A 17,679-nucleotide genomic window follows, 5' to 3' on the forward strand; every position below is an offset into this window, starting at 1 on the left:
AGAAAGGATTTGTCACTAAGTAAGAAAAAATGAGTAAAAGTATGTATTAACATGGTTCAGAAAGACTGAGTAGAACCTGAAGAAAAACCTGAAAAATAAACTTTCATAAACAGTGATACAGAACACAAAAACAAATGAAGAATGAAGTAGTAGTGAAGAGCAGGCCATCTTCTGTCAGCACGTTCTAATTTCCCACACTGGAGGAAAGGGAAGGCAACAACTGAAATCTACATTGGGGAAAAGCCACATGCCCTCATGTTATGTTACACAGTTGTGTAGTACTGGATGAAGTGATGGTGGTGCTACAGATGTGATTAAGTGTGAACATTTCCGGTAGGCATTTTATGCTGAAAGGGCTTGGAAACTCTAAAGGAGAGAGACTAAAGGGAAATTAATATTTACTGAAAGCACAAAGAAGGCTGAGGAACTCAACAGGAAGCATAAAGTACCATAAAAAGTTTTTCAGTTGCAGTGTATATGAATGGACGAGGGAAAGGTATAATTTATGGTTTTATGTGGCCATTTCTACTAGTTTGAGATTAAATTGACAGGGGTATAAAATTAAAGCAAAGCATGCATGAAGTTTTGGAAAATTAGAACTATACATAGAAAATGAAAGCCATGGTATCTGTAGGGAAGACAAATAATGAGAGACTGAAAAAGACACTATGATAAATTGCATAAAATAGGTCTATTCAGGGCCAACCCGAGACCAAATTGCTCCCCAGGTGAGGAATGTCTTCTGCCCTCCCCCTGCCATTTGTTAAACTTTTGAATACCTTATTTTTTTTGCATTTGTAGCTCATTTCATGACTTTATGCATGATTTGCATGCATGATTTATCCCTGTCATAGAAGACGACAAATTTGCATGCTAGGATCTGTAAATCTGTATTTACTCATACCATATATAAGCAAATAAAAAATAATTTCCTCTAAGCTTATAGAAACTTCTTAATTTTAAGAATAACTGAAATGTACTAACATCAAGAAATTGAAAGATATACCAACACTGGGTGTACCAATGTTAAATAGTATTACAATAGGTGACAGCCGTAGAAAGATAACCCTAGTCCTTTAGTTCTAAAGGTCGCTTTTCTCGCCTTTGCCCTCGCAAATTGAAGCACAGCATCACAGAGATCCAAAGACTGGCCAATGGTATTTTTAAGCGATAAAATAGCAAGCCATGTCAGTCTCTTGTTGGCTATCATCGATCGAAAATATCTTTTAATGAGCCTGAGGTTTGAAAAGCTATGCTCACCACTCATGATCAGAATCCTCAAAGCTACCCACACATTAGGAAAAGTGTCCTTGAACTCTGCATCATGAATGAATTGGAGAACTTGGGGTGGAGAAAGCCTTCCTCATGCTGGGTTGCAAAATGTGATGTCTGAACATTCCCCAGGTGTCAGCGTCTGGTGAAGGCCCATACAATTGTTCAAGAGTGTTTTCCTGTGTGCCAGCAGCTTACTAAGGTCATACAAAACCGCCCAAGGTCTTTCCTTGGTGCTTCATTTGTCTAAACCCTTCTTTGATGGACACTTGAGCAGTGTCAACGAGCATGCAAAAAGAAAAATCCCTCTTGAATTTTTCTTCTGAGCTTCCTATCTTCTCATCTCTGTCCTCGTAGCCAAACTGTCTCTTCTTCCAATGAGTACATGTTTCCTTGAAGACAGGCTCAACTCCTAAGTTTTCCACCATTTCTTTGGCAGCAGTGATGGCATCTTCAAATCCGTTGTCTCTGTAGGCCACAATGAAATCAAGGCAGTTTCTCATGAAAGCGTTAGTGGTCACGATATCCATTGACTGAGTTTGTAAAGGCTGGCTTACAACATTGGCTTGGAACACGATATCGTGTCAAACCACAACTGAAACCAGAAATTTGAAGTGAGTGATCTGGTTTGCCAGGCTTGGTTTGGATTCTGACCTCAGCTTTACTTGACTGCACCAGATCCATTAGGGTGTCATAAACCTCAGCCACTTGGTACCTCACTGGCCTTACACCGGTAATGCGGCTCTCCCAGCAAGTATCACTTAGCAGCTTCACAGTCAGATTTGTAGCACTGTCCGTGAGGATTTTCCACCTGATAGTTGATGCTGAAAACACGATGTATACACTTTGCAGTATTCCGAAGAGAAATATTGAATCTAAAGATGATGATGCTGCATCTGACACAACCAGGCTGAGGGAATGGCATCCACAAGGCCTAAAGAAAACTCTTGGATTCAGCATAAGGATACTTGCCTTGACGCCACTGTTTCTTCCCTCCTTGTTCACACTGTTGTTGTACCCTTGACTGTAACAGTCCTGAAGCTTTATTTTATTCTCATTCAAATCATTCATGACGAGTTTTATTAGGCCTTTTCCAGTAGAATCATCCACAGACCAGAAACAGATAAAGTGTTCCTTTACTTGGATACAACCATCCTCGTCGTTAACAAATCTTACTGTAAAAGACACTGTTTCACTGTGACTAAATGTTGGGAGTGCAGTCCATTATTAGAGCACAGTATTTTGCTTTGCTGAGCCACATCAGTATGTTATCAAGCAGTTTCCGTGCCATAGGGCCAATCAATTCATTTTGAATTGTTTTGCTGCAGTAATGGTCCACAGTTTCCTTACAAACTACTTGATGAAGGTATTCACTCATGATATTACCTTATTTCCCAAGAAGCTCTACCAAACTGAGGAAATTACCATTATGTTTAGTGAACAATTTATCTGACGAGCCCCAGAAAGCCAAATTATTCTTTGCAAAGAAGAGGGTAATTGAGAGCCACGCTCCAGCACATTCCTCCGAAGCTGGGTTTCTGCATCAATAATGTGCTGGTTTTCTGTGTCTATGCATTTATTTAGCTTGAGCATGGACTTGACTTCCATCCATTTGGAGTAGGCCGTAAAATGTCTGGGAACTTTTAATGTTGCTTCAGAGCATCAGCTAAGTTTTGCCAGTAATAGTATCAGGAAAGCGCAAGCAACGATTTGGGATTCTTGTCAATTATTTTGAAACAAAAAACACTTTGTCACTTGATTTCAAGTAAACTAGCCAATGCCAATTCAGTTTCTCACCATTCTCAAGCACTCTTTCGCAGTGTGACTTTGAAAAGTGTCACTTCTGCTCATTTACTGGAAACATCATATCCTCTATTTTGCCCAGCCCGTTCAAAATTGTACAATCAATAGCAGCAGAGTTTAGGATCACCAGCCAGAAACCAGGATCTGATGTATCAATTTGTGGTATGCAATTTTCCTTACTGCTGTTTCTGTCATCATGCAAGGCTGATTCTTCTTTATCATTTCCCTCCTTTTCATGTAAACCAGATTTTTTGTCATTACTCTCCTTTTCATGTGAGCCACATTCTTCACCATCATCACATTCCTTTACCGCTGCAGAAAAAAAAGGATGATTCTCCATCACTTTCCTCACATTTCCATTCCTCATCTTCAGGTAAACCTGCTAATTCCTTAGTAACAGGACTTCCATCATTTACGCTTTGCTCCTCAATTTCTTCTGCACTGAGACAATCGCTACTGCCTAAAGCCAGGTCTATGTTGTTCTATTTCAGATATTTTCCCACTGAATTTGCCCTTTGCTGAAAACTAGATTGCAATTGAGCTTTTCGCTTCCTATACTGAGCTCCTCAAGGCTTCTTAGGGGGCATCTTTAATTTTCTACAGGCAAAAACAGCGAGCATTAGGGAAAGCAAAAGACTATATTCTGCAGTATTATAAAGTCATCAAACATTACATGTTAAGCATGGGAAAAAAATAACAGTATTTCTTTTATATTGTTGCATAGATAAGGGTTTGATAGATATCTCTGGCATCTCATTAAATATGTCCTTTATTAGTTGCTGCTTACACTTTTCAAGTCTTAAAACACAAGTAAATTTTCACAATTACACAATAAAATAAGGTTCATAATATCGCAGCTGTGCTCTCACTTCACTTCAGTTAGTTCTTATTTCTCCCTGACTGATTGGTGACATCCCACCCCTTATATACCCGCGGGGCACAGCTGACAACATTCTTGGAGGTTCAAGGAAAATGTAGTTCTCAGAAAGACTGGAAGGTTCCACGAGATACTACAAAGTCCAGAATATTCTAGGAGGTTAGTGAAAAATGAATCCACATATGGAATACCTGAAACATTTTACTTCAAACGTTCTATTTTCCCTTTTGTCGCTAACAACAAAAACAGCACCCTGAATCCGGCACCCCCCAAGCCCAGCAGCCCAGGTGGTTGCCTGCCCCTAAATCTGGCCCTGGACCTATTGGTCCATAACACATCCGATGAATAAAGAGGATTATCTTAAATATTAATGGCAATCTACACAACAATATTTAATAATTATTTATAGGACAGTTCCTGCCCTAATTTGACGGAGACACAGTGAAGTGGAATGATGCTGGTGATGAAGTGGCATTGTGCCAGAGCCATCCAAGTGGCACAAAACAAGAAGGCACAGGGGAGGCTACAAGCAAGTGATGTGCACACTGAAGACTGACTTCTTCTAATGCTATCCTAACTGCTCTGTACGGACATTGCTCTGATGTATATATGTGGAAGAGACAAGGAGGAGAGGCACCCACATGCTCTTCTCCCCACAACAGAACAGAGTAGAATTTATTCTTAGATATCTAATGATATACAACACAGCTCCTGCCTGGGTATTTTAAACTGGTCATTGCTGAGCATTTGGCTTGGATGCTGAATGTGATTACTCAGTTGTTATGTACTATTAGTTACAAATAGTAGTTTAATATGCATAATGTTATCTTGAATTAGTCTGTGCAACCTTAATTCAGCCCCCTTGTTCACATGCATTATAATGCAGTCTAATCACATGATTACATACTATTTTTCCCCAAGGCCACTGCCTCACTCTGTGCACAGGATGAACCTGCTCTGGGGACAAACTGTCTGTTTTCCGTAGGATGCCTGTCTCACTTGTTGCAGAAGTTGGAAGACATGTAGTGAATGAGATAGAGGTCTAAGGGAAGAGAAAGGATTGCCTCATGGTTAATGCAGTTGAATGCCTTGGAGAATTGGAGAGCTTGACTTGCAACCTTAAGAATGTTCTTTTAATATAGAAATTGCAAACAAAAAACAGTTTTTTCTTAAAAAGACGAAGTGAAAAAACAAATTCCATCATGTGACATCATATCCACATCCACACGGTTTGTCAGCAGGGTTGGAACCTTTAGATCCACAGACCTCTACCGCTTGAGCTAATGGAGGAACTGATAGGATGACAACCTACTATTGCTATATGACAGGTTTCAGAGTAACAGCCGTGTTAGTCTGTATTCGCAAAAAGAAAAGGAGGACTTGTGGCACCTTAGAGACTAACCAATTTATTTGAGCATAAGCTTTCGTGAGCTACAGCTCACTTCATCGGATGCATACCGTAGAAACTGCAGAAGACATTATATACACACAGAGACCATGAAACAATACCTCCTCCCACCCCACAGTCCTGCTGGTAATAGCTTATCTAAAGTGATCATCAAGTTGGGCCATTTCCAGCACAAATCCAGGTTTTCTCACCCTCCGCCCCCCCCCCCACACACAAACTCACTCTCCTGCTGGTAATAGCCCATCGAAAGCTCATGCTCAAATAAATTGGTTAGTCTCTAAGGTGCCACAAGTACTCCTTTTCTTATTGCTATATGGACCATCACTAGAGAGAGATAAGACACACTTTGCCAGTGTGTTGCAAATATTTGCTGACAGCAGGATAATGGTGACAGTCAGGAATCTCAGGTTCGATTTCAGGCTTTGGAGAGGAAAGTGTTCTGTTTGGTCACAGACAGTTCTGCATGTTCCTCCCCCAACCTTGACCCCTTTTGCCCCTTCCCTATCCATCTTGTCTCTGTCCAAGTCTGCTCTCTTCCCCACCTCTGGCTCTTCATCCCAGACCCAATCTCCTTGCTCAAATTGTCCTTGTCTCCTAGTTTGCCCCTTCAGGCTTTCAGTCCATGTCCAGTCTCCCCACAATTCTCAATTCAAGCCAGTCACCCCTGCCAGCTCCTCATCAGATCTTCCTCCCCTCTGCCTGCCACTCCCATTTTTACACTACGCAACAGCTTCCAGTGCCAGTCTTCCTCCCAGGGTTCCAGTTCTAATCTCAGTCTCCCCGCTCCCACGCTCCTTGTCCCAGTTTCCCCTGACACTATCTTTTTGCAGTCAGTCAAGTTATTCCCCCACAACCTGGCTCCTGGTCAGATCTCTTTTTCCTCCTTTTCCTGCCTCCCTTTTTCCCCACCCCACTTAGTTCCCAGTACCAGTCTAAAGAATAATGGTAGCTTAGATACAAATGATGATGACTTGATCACATTTATAATGTGCAAACAGAAAAAAAGTCCAGACCAGTAATATAGATACTTGGTGCTCTAAAAATGTCAATTTCACAAATCTGAAAACAACTTTCAGCCAAATCACGTGGGTGGAAGAATTTCATCAGAAAAATGTGAATGATAATTGGGAATTATTCAACAGAAATTTACTAGATGCTTGCTGGTCTGGCTCTTGTCCCCTCTGTATTCAGGTCAGGCAGATTCCTCCTCAGTGCTGCCTGGGCATCAGCAGGAGTGTCACTGAGCACACAAGAGAGAGGTTCCCTGCTCTCAGCTCTGATATCCAACCTCCCATCCCAAAGCAACTGGGACAGCAATTACAAGGAAAGTCTGGCTTTGCCCCTGTAGCACTGGTCTGGAGCATGCTCAGTTGCTCTGTGCGGCTGGTGCAAGTACAGTCCAGTCAGCACTAGGAGCTGTGAAAGAATAAAGCATGCTCAGTCACACTGTGGGGATTGCGCACGTGCAGTCTGGTTTATACTAGGAGTTAATGCCCAGTGAGCATGAAATGTTTTGGACTGTTACATTCAAAGATCTCAGAAGTCTCTACTGAGCATGTGCAAATGGAGATTTTTCAGAAGTTTATATCTTAGCCAAATTCAGGCAGTTTTTCACAGGATCAGAGGGATGGGATGTCTATCCTACTTTAGCACAAAAAAAGTTATCAGGAGCTAAAGAGCTCAATTAAGATACTGGCCACACCTGGAGGATGTGCCAGCCCCAGTTACTGATGAATCCCATCTCGGGAAGGAGCTGGGGGCTACTGTAAAGAGAAGAAGTTTGCAGCAAAAAGGGTCTGCAGTAGAGAGAGGGAAGGAACTCTGCAGCCACCTTCTGGGATCAGAGCATGGAAAGAGCCCAGACAGGCAGTTGAGGGCCCAGCATGTGATGAAAGATCAAGCCTGAGGATGACAGAAGGGGGTTTAAATTCATACTTTTACACTGGGATTTATAGGAGGATTCCAGGGGAGAGCCCTTTGAGTCCTAGCCCCGCAAGAAGGGCGAGTTTACAGAGGCTTTAGAGAGGCCTGTTGACAGGCTCAGACAGAAGGAAGCCCTAGAAGTTAGCAGGGAGTGGGTCTGAATATAGACAGACCTTGCTTGCTAACTACAGGGTCCCTGGGCTAGAACCCAGAGGAGAGGGAGGGTCTGAGTTCCCCTACTAGCCACTGGGGAAGGTGGTGGGAAAGCTGCCCTGAAAGAACAGGATAAGGATAATGAAACCCTGAGAGAAGGGTGTGGACAACGGGGCCCAGCGTCAGAGACAGAAAATCTGACATAAGGGCATTGGACATTCTGCTAATCTGGAAGTGATGGATTTAAACGCAATAGGGCTGGAAGGCTGAGTTGCGAGAGTAGCAGCAGCTCAGGTCTGGTCTGCACTACAGACCTATATTGGTACAATTACATCACTCAAGGATGTGGAAAATCCACCCCCCGGAATGACGTAGTTATACTGACCTAACCCTCTGTGAAGACAGAGCTTCTCCAGCTGACATAACTAATCCATCTCCCGGAGGGGCGGCAGCTATGCCAATGGGAGAGCTTTCTCCTGTCCGTGTAGAGTGCCTTCATTAAAGCACTGCAGCAGCGCCAATGCAGTGTTTGAAGTGTAGACTTGCCCTCAGTCTTCTCTAGTGCCCTTGGTCAACAGCTGCTCCAGTCCTTTGGTGTTCTATCGTGCCCATCTCCAAGGAGGGGCTCTTGTGATGAGTCCACTCTTCCACAAACAGCAAAAGACACATCCTTGACACAAAGGCCACCCCATGGTCCAAAGTATGGAGCTTCTCAAATAAAAGGTCACCCGAATTTTTAACATGTCCTAAACAACATGCTTTTCGCTGTCCTCATTCTGGAAATTGCTAATCCATTTCAGTTAAAACTTTCCAAAATATTCAGCCTGAGGTGGACACCCAGAGAATTTCAGGCCCAATCGTTAAAGTTTGCCAAAGCGGTAAAACTGAAAATAAAGTCTTATAATGGAAGTGTCAAGCAACCTTAATAATAGGCTTACTAGCCACACCTATAATATAATTTCCCACTCATCGGCGTTTAATAGCACTACGTAGAGCTATGTTCAGTCCTGACCTACAAGATACTTGGGTACTCTACTTTTAAGACTCTTATAATAATTACCTAACTATATACTCCGCTGACTCTTCAGCTCTAGTAACTTCCTAGTGTCAAATCAAAAGGCATACTAATAATCACACGCAAAAAAGAGTAAAGGATGTGGAACTCTCCTTTCTACTGATTCTGAGAACATACATTTGAAGTTCTATCACTGCTACATGAATCTTTAGGAAGGAGGAACTAGTGATATTACAGCTACAGTTCAGGTGAAGATAGATAATAAACCAAGTCAGTTCTGATGGCTAAGACGACTGATTATACTTTTAATGAGCCTAGAAGGGGGGAAAGTAACCTGAATACCATGAAACCAAAACCAGCACAGTTGACTGTAAGGCTGAGTGCTATATATGCACACAGAGATTTCAGTAAAACAGAACACATCAAAATAATAGCCTGCATTCCAGAGTAGCCCCAGAACACACTAATATGACTTCATTCCTCAAGAAAAAATGTTTCAGAAATTTTGACTGAATCATGGTGGTCAAAAGAACAAACCTTTAACTCCTGTATGTCATGCCTACAACTCTTTCATTTCATATTTCAGTTTACACCAATTAGGCCTTTAAGATACAAAAAATTCCCAAAAAAATGCTTGGTTTCTGAAACAATAGTAGTATACAAGCACATTAAAAACATGTCACCAACTAACAAAGAAGCACAGAATTCAGCAGTGTCAAATGTTGTCTCTTGTCCTATACTTAGACTGTAAGCGAATTGGGGCAGGGACTATCTTTTTGTTCTATGTTTGTACAGTACCTAGCACAACGGGGTCCTGGCCCATGACTTGCGCTCTGATGCACTGTGGTAGTACAAATAAATAATGATAATAATAATAATAAGTCATCTCATAAGGGGACTGGTAGTCAGGAGATCTTGGTTACCAACTCTGCCAGAGACTCATTAGGTCATTAAGTAAATAACCTGTGGCTGATTTTCAGAGGTGCTGAGCATCACAATTCCAGTTGAAGTTACAGGGAAATGTGAATACTCAGTTCCTCTGGAAACAGGGAACCAACACCTGACTCTCACAATCAACATTTTTTTTAAACAAATGGGGAAAATGAAACTTCTGTCTTTGTAAAGTGCTTTTAAATGCTTGACAAAATGTGTTATTTTCACACACAATAAAATTTCATTACATGACTGTTCAGCTTCAAAGTAGCTTCATCAAAAAAAAAAAATCCATAAACTCTCAGTAAAAACAGGAACTTTAAATTAAGGTTTAATTAGAGAAATTGTGACATTTCTGCCTCTATTCTCACTGAAGCTTACAAATTAATGGGTATAAAGAGTAGTCATAACAGAAAATACATTTCTTATCAAAATGACAATGAGCTACAAAACAGAGGCAATTACTAGCCCAACCGTGTATGTTTTCTTGCATTGTTCAACTATTCTTCAGCAAATAATCTCACAAAAAGTAACATAACTAAGTAAGCAGCATAAAATGCTCACAACAAATCCCCCAAACACATTCAATTTATCAGGTTTTAAGGTTTCATAAATTCAAAATTTAGTTAAGGTTTTAAGAAAGTTTTGCTAAGGTTCAAACATTTTGAGACAGAATGCGGACCCAGTTTCAAACAAATCTAGTACGATTTATGGATTTGCACAGAAAATGAAAATAAAACCTAAGGCTTTGCACACAATACCCAGAGAAAAGTCTGCAAATTTTGACTTGAGTTTTGCTCTGAATTCTCAAAGTGAAATAAGGGCTATAGACCCAAGAGAACAGTACTTCGAAAATGTGTTTGCATGAAACTCTGAGAACTGAAACCTCAGAATTTCCCACAGCTCTGATTATGAGGCACTTCTTCAGAATCTGAGGAAGACTGACTCAGTGTTAAAATTTTAAACTGCAACATACACAACATATTTCCAGTTATTATTATTTGATAACAGCGTCATAGCACCACTGAGGTTTAGCCCAGCCCCCATGGCGGGGTGGGAGGCAGAGCAGAGTGGTGTGTCTGGGTCAAATTTGAGTGAGTGGCATTGCAAACCCCATGCACCAGTGGCCAGGTCACAATGCCGAGAGCGGGGAGCCCAGCCCAGCCAGTCTGCGGGACAGGAGCCAGCTCAATTGGGACCTATTCTGGCTTTCTTGTGGTTTCTTTATTTCCTCCAATGTCTCACAACTCCCCTGAGGTCACAACCCACAGTTTGGGGAACGCTAATTTAGAGAGCTATAAGAAGGTGTTCGTTAGTATTTGTACAGTGCTATGAAGAGTTACAGAAGCATTTGCTAATGGGCAGCACAAAGTCACTGAAGAGCTCATTTTAAGTGTACTGTTGCAATCTGGAAACAAAATAACATTTAGAAATAAATATAGCTGTCTGTAGGAAAAAAGTACCATAAAACTTTGTGACACTGCATCTCATTTGAAGATCTCAATTAAATTATGGTTTCATGTTGCTGGGGGGTGGGGACGGGTGGGAGGGAATCAATTCACCAAAGACCCATCCGTTTACTCCATTGTTACTACTGAATTAAAGTGGGTTCTGTGCGAGTCACAGGGGTCTGCCTGCATGGAGTCAATTGCAGGAACAAGATCTATGTTTTGATCACCTCTTCCATGCAGCTAAGACCACATTTATTTTAAATAAAAACCCTTTAGCAGTTAGAAGAGTTTCTGTGGTTTCCTGGGCTCTTTACCAGTCTGTATAATCAAAAGATTTATAAAACTGTGCTTACTAAAATTAATCTTAAAAATCAATAAATAAATAAATTTGGGTGTAATACCACAAAGGAAAATATGCCCATAAATGGATCACACAGTAATGACTGTTATAAGAACATTACAGGATATGCATCAGCACAGAGAAAAACAGGTCGACTCAAAATACATTAAATTATTCTCTTATTTTCTCAGACTTCAGCCAAGTGATGGAAGAAGCTTCCTGCTGAAATTGCTAAAATGCAATAAATGCTTACAGTGAATAAGAGCTTCATTCAGGTTGTATGACTGGTGCTAGACATTCACATTTTACAGACAGATTTAGATAGCTCCCTTCTCTTCATTGATAAGTTTTTTTCTTCCCTCTGAGAGCCTCTCAGCATTTCGGGAGTTGTGTGTTTGAGATTTAAGACATTTAATGAAACTAATTAACACTATACAAAATCTATTTGGAAGCTAGTCCCACACCTTTCACACTGAGAATACACACCTAAAAACATTGAAAAGGATGTAAACTGGTGTCAGATGCACCAATGCGTTCTTACACCTGATTTCCAGAGGAAAAGAAAAAACATGGCTTTATCTGTCCTTTTATTTTCTTCTGACAGCCATATACAGGTGAGTGGGTCCTCAGGAACTGGCATCAGGAAGATCCTTTCACAAACTGTCCATCAGAACAGGGTTGGGCTTAACCTGCAATATTCATATCTGGATTTTGAAATCCTCCTTCTCTTCCCCTCTTCCACAAAGTTCAGTGATGTTCAGAATTAGGAATGAAACAAGGGAATCAGAAAATGCTGCTTGCCCAGGGTCGTGGGTAAAGCAAATAACTGGAGGGGAATTTTCTTGAAACACAGGAATCCTGGGGCCTCAGGGTCATAGTCTTTGACCCACTTCTAGTCAAGTATGTCATGGCTGCTAAGGCAATGTTGTAGTGTCATGGCTGCTAAGGCAACGGGAACTCACCTGCACACCCAGAGGTGAATTCTCTGGGTGAGGGCAGGAGATACCCAACCTCTCCTCTTCATTGCACCCATCCATCTCTGTGACAAAGTTTTGGAGTGCAAGGGGAAACAAAAGCCCTGGAGTTCAATGTAAGCAATGCTACAGAAGTAGCAAAGGTGCATTTTGTTTGACTTTAGGCCTTATGCACAGAGGGAAGTACAGACCATTCATGGGGCGTGAAAGAAGGGATAGAAAAGAGGACTGCACAGAGGAAAGAAACAGAGGAGGGTGGAAAAGGTTGAATGATGCCCAGGTCTGCCCTCTGTGTTCCTTCAGCTGCCAATGTGTTCCTTCAGCTGTCGATAGAGCAGCATGCAACTCCTTGAAAGTCATTCATTTTTGGCCCTCTTCCCTGATGCACCGAAAAGCTGGTCACATGAGTAGTTCACATGTACAGGACTAGGTGGGTAGAAAGTTGGCTGGTGGGTAGAAAGTTGGCTAGATTGCCGGGCTCAACGGGTAGTGATCAATGACTCCATGTCTAGTTGGCAGCCGGTGTCAAGTGGAGTGCCCCAGGGGTCGGTCCTGGGGCCGGTTTTGTTCAATATCTTCATAAATGATCTGGAGGATGGTGTGGATTGCACTCTCAACAAATTTGCGGATGATACTAAACTGGGAGGAGCGGTAGATACGCTGGAGGGCAGGGATAGGATACAGAGGGACCTAGACAAATTGGAGGATTGGGCCAAAAGAAATCTGATGAGGTTCAATAAGGATAAGTGCAGGGTCCTGCACTTAGGACAGAAGAACCCAATGCACAGCTACAGACTAGCGACCGAATGGCTAGGCAGCAGTTCTGCGGAAAAGGACCTAGGGGTGACAGTGGACGAGAAGCTGGATATGAGTCAACAGTGTGCCCTTGTTGCCAAGAAGGCCAATGGCATTTTGGGATGTATAAGTAGGGGCATAGCGAGCAGATCGAGGGACGTGATCGTCCCCCTCTATTTGACATTGGTGAGGCCTCATCTGGAGTACTGTTTCCAGTTTTGGGCCCCACACTACAAGAAGGATGTGGATAAATTGGAAAGAGTCCAGCGAAGGGCAACAAAAATGATTAGGGGTCTGGAACACATGACTTATGAGGAGAGGCTGAGGGAACTGGGATTGTTTAGTCTGCAGAAGAGAAGAATGAGGGGGGATTTGATAGCTGCTTTCAACTACCTGAGAGGTGGTTCCAGAGAGGATGGTTCTAGACTATTCTCAGTGGTAGAAGAGGACAGGACAAGGAGTAATGGTCTCAAGTTGCAGTGGGGGAGGTTTAGGTTGGATATTAGGAAAAACTTTTTCACTAGGAGGGTGGTGAAACACTGGAATGCGTTACCTAGGGAGGTGGTAGAATCTCCTTCCTTAGATATTTTTAAGGTCAGGCTTGACAAAGCCCTGGCTGGGATGATTTAATTGGGGATTGGTCCTGCTTTGAGCAGGGGGTTGGACTAGATGACCTCCTGAGGTCTCTTCCAACCCTGATATTCTATGGTTCTATGACTATAGGCTCAGGCAGCAGCCCACAGGCCCAGGATTCTCTCCCCCATTCCCATAGTACTCATTTAAGGAACAAAAAGATGTATGTCCTGGCCGCCTGGAGCCACCAAAGGATATCCTACCAAGCATCCTCCGCTGAAGAGGGAAACAGAGGCATAAGATAAGGCAGCAAAGAAAATAGTGAAAGAGAAGATATGGAAAAGAAAAGAGAACAGAGGCAGAGAAGGGGAAGCATGTGAAAACTGGCAGGAAAAAGGAGGGCAAATACTTGTTTTAATTAAAGGGAGATAGAAAATATCACTCACATTATAAAGCCACCATTATACCAATGTTGGCAATCTCAGCAGTGATTACAAGGATTAAATGGACATAGAAAGCGAATTATGCTCTCACCCCATGGCTTAACCTACACTGGCCATTTTAGGAAAATCTGCCATGTTTGCCAAAACAATGAGAGATCTGTTGACAGAGCATGTTTAAAGCCTTTAAAATAAATGAAGAAAGATGAGGCAAGGAAGTGATGGCAAGGTGGTGGCGTACTGTATCTCAATAGTTCAATAAACTCAATTCATGAGCAAAAAACTTGAATGTTAAGGAGATATTAAATCTATAGACACTGCATCCAAATATATACACCCATGGTGTGTGGGGCGGAAGGAAAAGTCTCCAGAGAAATGTTGGCCTCAGCCGTTTGCATATTTGCCGTCTGTTTTCATCCCAAAAGTTGCTTATTAGTCCCAAGAAATTTCACATACACACAAAGTCCTCCTGTTTTCTACATATAGATCTACATAATCTCCTATGAGGCTACAGAAATTTGTGACCAAAATTCTCTCTCTCGGGTTTTTATAAACCTCTATCATTTTGATAACCTGGGGAAAAAGTCACATTCCTGCTAAGACAGGACAAACTTACCTGTGAGAAAGATTCTGTTTAACTACCTGAACACTTGCTTTCAGCTTTTCACATCTCCTTTATGAATCAATGCATCACATAATCCCAGGAGATACTTTGCATGTCCGAGCCAAAAATCAGATAAAATTAGATAAAACTTCTTCTACATTGTGATAGCTTTACAAGCTAGGAAACTAGAACGACCATCCCTGTCAGTCTCTAGCACAGTTGGTCAAGGCCAATGAAATCTATTCAGAATTTGGACCATGTTATATGGCTAATATAAAAAAAAGATATTAATCTGGACGAAAGACAGACTGGAGATGCCAAGTAAGGAAGTTACATCCAGTTTGGGAAATAAAAACTCCCACTAAAGTCCCTTCAGTTGACATATAAGCTGCTTAAGTAAGGTTGCTGTGAAAGCATAGGACTGTTTACCCATCATTCTATTTCTTTTTCTTCCTTGGCAGTATCCTTGAGGCAACCTGCCTGCCTACTTCCATGCTCAGTTGGAAAGAGGAAACACCAGAGAAGAACAAAGTTATCCTAGTGGCAGGAAAATCATTTGTACACATCACTAAATAAAGATTATTGAAAGGAAACTTGTAACCCTCTTTTAATTAGTCCTGTAGGAAATGAGTATATATCCTCAAATCTTGAAGAGTAAATTTAATCTGTAAACCAGTTCCACTGAGGAGACAATTATTGTCCTGAAACGTGTAAGCTTATTTCTATTCAGATAAACATCTAAATGATTTTTATTTTCTAAGAGTTATTTACCATAACAGTAACTCACCACTTCATGAATAGATCGATTGAAGCCATCATCCTCTGTAAGGATCAACAAAATTATAAGAGCCATGTAAACATGGTGTGAATTCCTTTCTTCAACTTGATAGAGAATTTCAAGAATTGGCAAAACCTTGAGGGGGAAAATCAAGAATGCATTAGTTTAGCCTTTCAATCATCACAAACAATAAACACAGAAGGTTTTAAACCCTCCTTGTGTCATCCTGTCCTTCATAATATCACAGCATCCTTTCCCTCCTGAAATAGCCACCCCTAACTACTGATGTAAAATGCTCAAAGGCCTTCCATCTGCTTTTTATGTCTCCGTCAGAGTCATTAACAGTCTAAACATATTCTTTCTTGTAGTGAGACACTGAATTTTAATTCCTAATCAATGGAATTCCTAGCCACACCAATTACTATAAGGCTCTGAAAATTCCATCTCCCATCTGATAGAAAAACTGTTTGCTGAACCAAATTTATACCAGTCCACGGCTAACTCAGTTGAAACACAGTTTGCCTGGCTACAACACACGGGGCCCAATCATCTTCCTCACAACATTTTACAAAGGTTTAGTCAACACAGAACTATGGTTTGAAATGGTTTTGTCCCATCCATCATAGCTAGACAGTGTTTGAACTGCACTATTCAGAACCATTGTACAATCAGAGGAGGGCAAAAACTGGCACCTTAATCCAAACCTCTTGGAATTTAAAGGGGTGGAGGTGAACAAATTAGAATCCCCAGATCTGAAAAACAATTTGGGTTGGATCCAAAACCAATAAAAGCCTGTTTTTCCAATTCTAATTCATATACTGCCAGTGTTTCAGTGTTCCCATTCTTATGGGAGTTCAGCCCAAGGTCTTGCAACATTTCCACAAGATGGCCAGCTTGAGCCAAAGTCTTGAAAGAAGGGCTGACAGGATTTCATTGCCACAGAATTAGTACCTAAACTCTAGTCTTGATTTGTCCTCAAACTCCAGCCTAAACTTATTACTGTCTCCTCACCATTTCTTTGAATATTAGCTTTACATTGGCTCAGTATAATTTCCCCTTCCCATGATTCCTAAATCACAAAATAATATAGTAAAAGGACTTCAGAAGATTCTTATTTCCAAGGGTGAATGAGGCACAGAGAACTCTTCCTAAGAGATTATAGATGCTTAAAGACTTAGCTTGATGTTTTAAAAAACAAACCGAACATAGCAGGATGAATCATGTGAAACCTTTTCTGGTGACCAGCCAGTACTCTGAATGCATCATATGCCTCTAAAATTACCAGAAATGTTCTGTTATAATCACCAAGTTCCAAAACAGTTTGTTTTGGCTCGACACATGAAAGACATTTTTACAGTTTCTTATAAAACCAGTGGGTTTGTCTTTATGGGCTTCTGGCACATACCTTTTCTGGGGCACATTAACCAGGATGAAGATAACACCACAGGAAAGAATGAGACTTTTTTAAAAACACGTTTTTCCCATCATTAGAACCAAACATCTTTCTCTACAAATTCAAAAGTTAGGGATTTCAAACAGTCACTTCTTTGCTGTTAAAAACAGTTCATTTTTCTACATCCTGCAATAGTAGTAGGGATTGAGATTTTTTTCTCTGAACTACATGATCATTGAAACGAAGACAACATTGTTATAACATTTGTATTTCAGACAGAACAATATCAGTGCTAAAAATAAAATATATTTACTTCCCCATCCCTCAGTGGGAAGTGGTTTTCCCCATATCCTTGAGCAAACAGCTCTTCATTTCTATCTATCCCTAAATATAACAAGTACCATTGTTATGGCTGAAATGGACACAACTCTCACCAGCGTTAGATGCCACTAAAATTCCTTCATTAGAAACTCAGCATTTCTGTTAAGGAATGCGAGACACTCATCTCCCAGCTCCAATCAGAATCAACGTGTGCTCACTCGCTCTCTGTTGCATTCCCAGGAACTCCTGCCTTGAGGCGAGGAGAACAAGTTTAGAGAAGGACTCAGTTCTCCTGGATAGTAGCACAGAACACTGCCATCTAGATCATCCCTTCTTCGATATTTTTAAGCATAAGAAAAGCAGATAATGACTAAAGACATTTGTTTTTCTGACATGAAGCCTAGAACTCTTTAGTGTTATTACTGGCTTGTTCTGTCTTTCACAAGTTTTTCAACTGAAAAAGAAAAAAATTCAAAACTACCTCATACAAGGCTTACTGCCTGAGCTCACAGCTCCAATTGCTTCCAACTAAAATACAGTAGAACCTCAGAGTTATGAACAGGTTGGAATGGAGGTTGTTCGTAACTCTGAAATGTTCGTTACTCTGAACAAAACATTATGGCTGT

General features: G+C 41.2%; 1 protein-coding gene across 5 annotated transcripts in view; it reads right to left on the bottom strand.

Moving 5' to 3' along the window:
- Positions 1-17,679, bottom strand: part of DYM (dymeclin) — a 385,584-nt gene that overhangs the window by 165,329 nt on the left and 202,576 nt on the right. For all 5 annotated transcript variants that reach the window (XM_048851023.2, XM_048851027.2, XM_048851022.2 and 2 more), the window contains one exon: positions 15,349-15,474. In XM_048851023.2, coding sequence (XP_048706980.1) covers positions 15,349-15,474 — 126 coding nt within the window. The remainder of the gene's footprint in view (positions 1-15,348; positions 15,475-17,679) is intronic.

Source organism: Caretta caretta, chromosome 5 (genome assembly GCF_965140235.1).
Source record: "Caretta caretta isolate rCarCar2 chromosome 5, rCarCar1.hap1, whole genome shotgun sequence".
Taxonomy (NCBI): Eukaryota; Metazoa; Chordata; order Testudines; family Cheloniidae; genus Caretta; species Caretta caretta.